This window comes from Camellia sinensis, chromosome 11, assembly GCF_055761805.1.
Source record: "Camellia sinensis isolate YWXY chromosome 11, ASM5576180v1, whole genome shotgun sequence".
Lineage (NCBI taxonomy): Eukaryota > Viridiplantae > Streptophyta > Magnoliopsida > Ericales > Theaceae > Camellia > Camellia sinensis.
The window spans coordinates 149,490,133-149,499,760 of record NC_138971.1 but is presented as its reverse complement, the minus strand read 5'-3'; the positions used below and the strand labels follow the sequence as shown (position 1 = coordinate 149,499,760).

General features: G+C 34.3%; 1 protein-coding gene and 1 pseudogene across 1 annotated transcript; both read left to right on the top strand.

Moving 5' to 3' along the window:
• Positions 1–590: 590 nt before the first annotated feature.
• Positions 591–4,993, top strand: LOC114258265 (LRR receptor-like serine/threonine-protein kinase EFR). Its single transcript, XM_082895866.1, has 2 exons — positions 591–3,883; positions 4,412–4,993. Exons 1-2 carry the CDS (start codon positions 1,048–1,050, stop codon positions 4,798–4,800), a joined length of 3,225 nt encoding a protein of 1,074 aa, XP_082751992.1. The 5' UTR covers positions 591–1,047; the 3' UTR covers positions 4,801–4,993.
• A 3,435-nt stretch (positions 4,994–8,428) lies between these two features.
• LOC145802765 (putative LRR receptor-like serine/threonine-protein kinase At3g47570 pseudogene) lies at positions 8,429–9,343 on the top strand (annotated as a pseudogene).
• Positions 9,344–9,628: the final 285 nt, after the last annotated feature.

Here is a 9,628-nt window from a genome sequence, read left to right as displayed (position 1 = left end):
GGCTATCTCTCATGCATATTTAAATGGAAAAATTACCTGTCAGAATTGATGAAATTATTACATATGGATGAAAAAGTTTATAATTTTAATTATTAATATTGATGAAGTTTATCACTAATTTGTAGGAGTAATTATTTTTCAAATTCTACACTGATCTGAAATCTCCCTATATTAATGGGCATTAATTAGTGAGTCAGTTTTCTCCCTCATATTCTGCTACAAAATTCTGAATATTTAGAACAAGTTGTAACTTAACGGTTATTAATTTAAACAAACGGACTCAGTTTTATGTTGATATTGTAATGGATAAATATAAAATATATTAATCGGTCATACTATAATACACACCCTTAAAAGAGTGCGTATCATATGCAAGTTATGACATTTGTGATGTTGATTACCACAAAATATCATAACTAAATCATTTTCAATCATAATTTCAAACAAAAAAAAAAAAAAAAAATCAAAATAGATCATAACCAACATCACAATGAGTAATAAATAACCTCACAATGAACCATAACCAAGTCATAACTAATCATAATAGGTCACAACCAAATATCACTAACGTCATAAATAGGGCATATGGCACACACTCCAAAATGAGGTATGTATTATAGAATTTCCCTACATAAATTAATTATTATAGTAGTATGTTTATCACCTATGTGCAAACACTCTATTAGTTAATGGTCCTATCATTCATGTGTGACATTTGGCTTGGAATCAACGATCTACATTTCTAAATCAACATCAATTTAGTGCCCATTCCTGACTTTCACTGTGCCATCATTATTCTAAAAGTTAAAAGACGGCAGAGAAACAAGTCAAGAACAATTTTTAATCTCCCGGCAATTGGAACCTATGTTGTCATGTTGGCCCATTAAAATCTAAATAAAACAATAATAATAATTATATAGAGATTAATCAATGTATATCAATAAATATATCAATTCATAGTAGTTGCTCATTATGTTAATATGATGCTACTGACTAACAAAAGCATTAGTGGAGTAATTAAAAAAACAATAAACATACTATGGTACTATGGGACCATTGATCAATTTTCTATCGGTTCATATATTTGTAACTATATATACATGTGGTTCTTACTTTGGTAGCGTAATTGAATCAGCTCATTGTTCATCACTTCATATGTGTTTTAGACACCAAATGGAACAAATGGATATGTTGTTTATGAGGCAACTAAATACACCTCTCCTCTGTTTCATTTTCTTGTTTTTCGCCATGATCTCTCTTGGATCATCATCCAAGACTAGTTTCCCCTTCACAAATGAGACAGACCATCAAGCCCTGCTTGCAATCAAGGATCTAATAACAGTAGATCCTTTCAGTACCTTAAGCTCATGGAATCATTCCGTTCACTTTTGCAATTGGCAAGGAGTCTCATGCGGTCGTCGACATCAACGTGTGACAATCCTAAACATATCATCTCTAACATTGGTGGGTTCTCTATCTCCTCAAATTGGGAACCTCACCTTCCTTAGGACGATTGATCTCAGTAACAATAGTTTTCATGGAGAAATCCCACCACAAATTGGCAAGTTGTTTCATCTGCAGCATCTTGTGCTTTTGAATAACTCTTTCCAAGGTGAATTTCATACCAATTTGACTCATTGTTCACACTTGAGAGTTATCAGTATGCGTGGTAACAATCTAGGAGGTAAAATTCCTTCTGAGCTGGGTTCCTTGTCCAATCTTTGGCACTTGAATCTTGGAGTCAATCATCTAACTGGAACTATCCCAATTTCAATTGGGAATCTTTCCAGTCTACGTGTGCTTTGTCTGGTGGACAATAATCTAGAGGGAACCATTCCCACCGAACTTGGGCACCTTTCAAAGTTGGAGTTTCTTCAACTGGCGGTAAACAATTTGTCCGGTACGGTTCCTCCATCACTTTACAACATCTCATCAGTCTATTACTTCTCTATCACTGGCAACCAATTGCATGGAATTCTCCCACCAGATTTAGGCTTGACCCTTCCAAATTTACAAGGATTTTATATTGGAAACAATCAGTTGTATGGCCCTGTGCCGTTGTCAATAGCCAATGCTACGAGACTTGTACAAATTAGTCTTAGTGGCAATTTTTTTACCGGGCCCATGCCAACGAACCTAGGTACCCTTGATGCTCTAGAAGCATTACTAGCTTATAGCTACTCACTTGGAACAAATGAAGGCAATGAAATAATGAACTTCCTCACTTCTTTATCCAATTGTTCCAATTTACAAACTCTGGAACTGGGTGGAAATGGTTTAAAAGGTTTGTTTCCCCATGCCATTGCAAATCTCTCCACCAAGATCACTTGGTTTGGTCTAGCAGAGAACTATATATTTGGAAGCATACCTCTGGGTATTGGGAACCTTGTAAATTTGCGGAAGCTCGATTTAGGTAACAACATGCTCACAGATAGTATTCCTGATTCCATTGGAAAACTGTCCATGTTGGAAATGTTGTTGCTTTGCCAAAATAACATTTCTGGACATATTCCATCCTCTATTGGAAACCTAACTCAACTTGGTATGTTTTACCTCTGTGGTAATATGATAGAAGGAAGCATACCTATGTCTTTCGGTAATTGTACAAATCTACAAGTAATCCATCTTGAATACAATTACCTCACTGGAGCAATACCTCAACAAATCTTTGATCTTTCTTCTCTCATTGCTCTCTTCTTGAATCAAAACCACCTAACAGGACTACTACCACAAGAAGTAGGCAACTTGAAAAATCTAGAGGAACTACATGTCTCAAACAACAAACTGTTTGGAGAAATACCAGTTGCTCTTGGTAGTTGTCAAGTTTTAGAATATCTCATAATGGGGAATAACCTTTTCAAAGGTACAATTCCCAAATCTTTCGAACAACTTAAAGGTCTTCAATTCCTAGATGTTTCTCACAATAACTTGTCTGGACAGATTCCGATGTTTCTAGGCAAGTTTCCTTTCTTTCAATATGTCAATCTTTCTTACAATATGTTTCAAGGTGAAGTTCCAAACGGAGGAGTTTTCACAAACATCAGTGCCTTCTCAATTGCTGGAAATAGTAAGCTTTGTGGAGGAATTGAAGAATTACAATTACCTGCATGTTTGGTGAAAGACTCAAAGGAAAGGAAACGATCTTTAAACCATAGAGCAATAACTGTAGTAGTTACTCTCACTATTGTTCTATTATTATTTTTCCTTTTAGCTTTTCTTTGTCGAATGAGAAGGTCCAGACAACAATCATGTCAAGCCCCGCCATTGCAAAACCATTATCTACAACTCTCTTATGGAGAACTTCTTCAAGCAACCAATGGGTTCTCTCCGGACAACTTAATTGGTGATGGAGGATATGCTTCTGTTTATAAAGGGATTCTCAACTTTGGTGAACAAATTATTGCTGTGAAGGTACTCAACCTTCACAAACATGGAGCGAGCAAGAGTTTCATAACAGAATGTGAAGCATTGAAGAACATTCGCCACAGAAATCTTGTCAAGATAATCACATCTTGCTCAAGTATTGATTTTAAAGGCAATGATTTCAAGGCCTTGGTCTTTGAGTTCATGGAAAATGGGAGTTTAGAGAGATGGTTACACCCACGTCTTTCAGAGCAGCAAGAACCTAAGAACTTGAATTTTGTTCAAAGGCTAAACATTGCAATTGATGTGGCTTCTGCATTGGATTATCTTCACCATCATTGTGAAATGACTTTTATTCATTGTGATTTAAAGCCAAGCAATATTCTTCTTGATGGTGATTTGTGTGCCCATGTTAGCGATTTTGGCTTGGCGAAGATTTTTTCAGCAATCACTGGTCTATCCAATCATCAACAATCAAGTTTAGTTGGGATTAGAGGAACAGTTGGCTATGTTGCCCCAGGTAAAAAAAAAAAAGCCTAATTAGTACACATTAATGTATGTTTGAAAGGATAAAGAATGAGTACACACCTAAAAACCAACCATGAAACCTTACATTATTATTATTATATTTATTTATTAAGGAGCCGAACAAATCGAATAATGAGCTAGCATAAAATGAGTCAAATCAGTGCACAGAAATTGATTAAGAAATATTATCTAGTTTCATTTTTATTACTTTGAGGTGAACTAAAAACCAACTATGAGATTACATAGAAATTAAGCATCATTTTAGTGATTCTAGACATGACTTTCCTTGACTTTGCTTTTTTGGGTGTTCAGCTAACACAACAAATTAAATCAAATTGTCCTACCCCTATCATATCTGAACATATATACCAAACCTTGAGATTATTTTATCTTTTGAAATGTTGAAAGAAGATTTTTTTTGTTAATTACCATACAATTTACTAGTTCAACAATTATACCAAAATTAAAAATTTTGGCTTCTTTTTTTTTTTTTTTTTTTTTTCACTGTTTCATATTGCAGAGTACGGTATAGGTGAGGAGGTATCAACACAAGGAGATATGTATAGCTATGGAGTGTTACTATTGGAAATGTTCACAGGGAAAAGACCTAATAATAACATGTTTACGAGCAATAACCTTTGTAACTATGTAAAAATGTGTCTTCCGGGTCAAGTAATGGAGATCGTTGATCCCAAAATGATATTGGAAGACGAAGAAGAGCCAAGTAGGAGTCGGCAATGTTGCTCAACCAACATTTCTAAATTGAAGATTTGTCTTGTACTGGTATTTCAAATTGGAGTTTCATGTGCTGCTGAACTTCCAAGTGAGAGAATGAGTGCGGGAGATGTTCTTATGGAACTACACAAGATTAGAAGTGTATTTCTTGGGGTTAGGGGACAAGGGCATTAGTATGGAAGGAGGAATGATTTTTAACTATAGCCACATCTATAGGTTATCTTGATATTGTAGTATTTCCTTTCCTTCTCTTTCCTTTACTGAATCTGTAATTGGTAGCTAGATAAGTCATGAAAGTGGTTGTGTGGTATTGTCATTGACATTCATGACTAGTTATGGTTTCTCTATGTTACATATGCCTTCTCCATCTCATTTTATCATTGTTATTTCTCTGGATTATGCTCTCAAGTAGTTCTAATGTAAATAAGAGAGCTTGGCTCAAAACAAAAACTGATGCCGTAAAAGGAAGAAAAAAAACAGAACTTTAGCTCATAGCATAATGGATTATGAATTTATCGTTCATCAAATACTAACTGCTCATATAAATTATTAAAGCATAGGGAATATTTTGTCATTAATGTTGATTTCACTCTCATCATAAATGATTTCCATACAATCATCGAGTCTAATGGTGTCATGGTACTAGATACATATTACTTTGATGCAAAACTAAAACTATCAATGTATATAACTAAAAGGAGATATGATAGTCTTATTATGAGTAAAACAAAATATTGCCTTGAAGTGCTTCAATTAATCAATATCAATGAAAGCACAGTAAACCCAAATGAACACAAACTATGAATATGAAAACAAGAGATGAAGAAACCTTTTCAAATGATATAGTCAAGGTGCGGAACTATATCCAGTTGTAGAGACACCCTATTTTGATAGGCTACAATACTTAGTTCCGGAGCCAAGCTGCTACTATTGATAATGATATGAATAATATGGAAATAGGAATATGAAAAATTCCAAGCACTTAGCTCAAGTGTGGATTCGCTTTAGCAATTGAGTCATTTCCGATCATTGGTTGGCCTTAACCTGAACCTTTTCCGTGCCTCAAAACGACAACTGCCCTTTCATATTCCTGAGTCCGGACCACTTTTTGAACTCGTATTTATGTCCCTAAACATTTTTCGAATTAATTTCAAGTCGTAAAAAGTTCAAATTTTGAGCCAAAAATGATTCAGAATCAACCAAGGAAAGACACCGACAGCTAACACAACAGAGTGTAAAATGGGATTCAGTGTATAGTGTAATTTATCCATGTATATTTTATTGTGAAAATAAAAAATTAGACGTTTTTTCCCTAAGCCCTCATTATCTCTACTACAATCTCGCTCCCTCTCTTTGATTCCACTGTGCCAACAGTCTCCAACTGCACCAACGCTGGCTCCATCCATCCCAAGTCATTGTCACCAACGTTTAGGTTTGTTTGGGCAACCAGATAAACTTGGATTAGTATTTTTACTAAGGATGGTTAATTATGAAATTATCAATCATTTTAATTGTGTATCATATCCAATGTTTGGATTGGTTTAAGATTATGGGGTGGAATTGACAAAATGCTATTAATTTTGTATTCCGCCTCATTGGTATTTATAGTCCCCCATATAAGACATCATATCTGGGTGGACTATTAGTTTGGACCTTAATTTCTATGTTGGGATTCATATTCCCCCAAAGCTAGGATTATGTATTTTGTTGGATAATTATTAATTTAAATCCAATACCATATCTGCCCAAACAAACATGGCCTCCATGTAAAAATAGCCCCCTCATCTACAAAATCCAAATGCCATACAAATGAAAGATGACGTACCCACTTATTCCATCAGTGGATGTATCAGTCTCACAACATTTACTAAGTGAATATTAAATTTGATTGTGTAACCCAGTAGATGCAGAACCACATTGAAAAAAAAAACCTAAATCCCTCCAAAATTTGTAGTGATTCAGAGAGGAGTGACATAACAGAGCAATTGGAGATACATGAGCATAAATTGCATCAGATTTGAGTATTACCAGACAAATGCAGCCCTTCCAAACCCCAAATCTACCATTACTGATAATGAGAATCATTACATATGTTCAAATTACCAGGAAAGATAAAAATTTTAAAGTGAAACATGCTGAATGTGTATAATGTATATGGACAGAGAACAAGAGATATAAGTAGTTACAAAAGAGGGAGAATTCTATTATACACCCCATACCAACACCTCAAACCATATGCACTCTTAGTGCGCCATTTTTTTCTTATGTTATAACCAAATATTTTTTTTTTTTAGTTATGATATTATTTTAAAATATTTGATTATGATTGGTTATATTTTTTGTAGGGATAAATTATTTATAAGTCCTATTTAGAAAACTTATGCTATATATAGTCCTGTGAAAAATTTATGTTCCTGTAAGTTCAGTGGGTTTCTTGTTGACACATTTATCCCCAATATTATTTAATAACCTAATTAATGGCAATACCATATAGGAAATCCAATATAGTCATAGATTGTGATCATATATATGTGATTGGGAATTTGAATTTTAAAATTGACATTCCATACATGAGAAATCTAATTTTACTATAAATTGTGATCATATCTATTTAGTTGGAACTTTGATTGTGGTGTGGTGTATAATGGTATTGTTGCCACCCCCATTTTATGCTTGTTCATTAAAATGGGTACAAGTTAAGCGACTTTCAAGCTGCTGCATTTGTTGTCCTTGACAACGTTAATGTCTTAACCCAGGTTAATGTGAACATAGTGGCAGTTTACATCAACCTGATTTATTGTGAAACATAAAGGCAATGTGATGGATTCACATGTTAGTGGCCATTGCGTCAAATTTATTGGCATAGTTTGAAAGAGAAACAGAACTATTTTTCATATGAAATGTAAACATCCCAATATAAATGTGAGTTCACTTTGAATGTGAAAGTTACATTCTCATGTACATAGCCCAATTGGGAAATGAGACAATGATGCACTTAGAACATCCACCAATCGTTGGCTCTAGACTATGAAACGCAATGTAAAAGTGTACACACTTATGAAGTCAATGTGACATGAAGTGAACATTGAATCTAATGTGGAAAAATGGAATGTGATAATGGGAATCCTCAAATGTGTATCCTCAAATCTTGATAATGTGTACATGACTTTTGAAAATAGGATGTGATGTCAACAAATGTGGGTTCGTATTGATACATTTTGTAAGTCAACACTTGGGTCTTCTAGTAGTAGTAATTGGTGGTGAAACATGGCAAAATCATCTACTAGTGTTATGTTTTACTATTTGGGTAACTGTATGCAATCTACATAAAGTTCTGCCTTCAACATCATCTACTAGTGTTATAATTATTGAAATAAATAAGCAAAACGCATCTTGTTGATGATTTTGCCATGTTTCGCCATCAATTATTATCACGTACTAGAAGACCCAAGTGTTGACTTACAAAATGTATCAATACGAACCCATAGTTGTTGACATCACATTCTATTTTCAAAAGTCATGTACACATTGTCATCAAAATTTGAGGGTACACATTTGAGGATTCCCATTGTCATATTTCATTTTTCCACATTACACTCAATGTTCACATCACGTCACATAAGTCCTATTTGGAAAACTTATGCCACATATAGTCCTGTGAAAAAACTTATGTTCCTATAAGTCCTATGGGTTTCTTGTTGACACATTTACCCCCAATATTATTATTTAATAACATAATTAATGGCAATACCATATAGGAAATCCAATGTTACCATAGATTGTGGTCAATCTTTCTTACAATATGTTTCAAGGCGTAGTTCCAAATGGAGAAGTTTTCACAAACATCAGTGCCTTCTCAATTGCTGGAAATAGTAAGCTTTGTGGAGGAATTGAAGAATTGCAATTACCTGCATGTTCGGTGAAAGATTCAAAGGAAAGGAAACGATCTGTAAATCATAGAGCAATAACTGTAGTAGTTACTCTCACTATTGTTCTATTATTATTTTTCCTTTTAGATTTTCTTTGTCGAATGAGAAGGTCCAGACAACAATCATGTCAAGCCCTGCCATTGCAAAACCATTATCTACAATTCTCTTATGGAGAACTTCTTCAAGCAACCGATGGGTTCTCTCCAGACAACTTAATTGGTGATGGAGGATATGCTTTTGTTTATAAAGGGATTCTCAACTTTGGTTAACATATTATTGCCGTGAAGGTACTCAACCTTCACAAACATGGAGCGAGCAAGAGTTTCATAACAGAATGTGAAGCATTGAAGAACATTCGCCACAGAAATCTTGTCAGGATAATCACGTCTTGCTCAGGTATTGATTTTAAAGGCAATGATTTCGAGGCCTTGGTCTTTGAGTTCATGGAAAATGGGAGTTTAGAGAGATGGTTACACCCAAGTCTTTCAGAGCAGCAAGAACCTAAGAACTTGAATTTTGTTCAAAGGCTAAACATTGCAATTGATGTGGTTTCTGCATTGGATTATTTTCACCATCATTGTGAAATGGCTTTTATTCATTGTGATTTAAAGCCAAGTAATATTTTCCTTGATGGTGATTTGTGTGCCCATGTTAGTGATTTTGGCTTGGCAAATATTTTTTTAGCAATCACCAGTCTATCCAATCGTCAACAATCAAGTTCAATTGGGATTAGAGGAACTGTTGGCTATGTTAGCCCAGGTGAAAAAATAAAAACAATGCCCAATTAGTACATATTAATGTGTGTTTAGAAGGAGAAAGAATGGGTACATACATAAAAATCGACTATGAAACCTTACATTATTATATTTATTTATTAAGAAACCGAACAAATTGAATAATGAGCTAGCATAAAATGAGTCAAATTAGTGCACAGAAATTGATTAAGAAATATTATTTAGTTTCATTTTTATTACTTTGAGGTGAACTAAACACCAATTATGAGATTACATAGAAATTAAGCATCATTTTAGTGATTCTAGACATGACTTTCCTTGCCTATGCTTTTTTGTGTG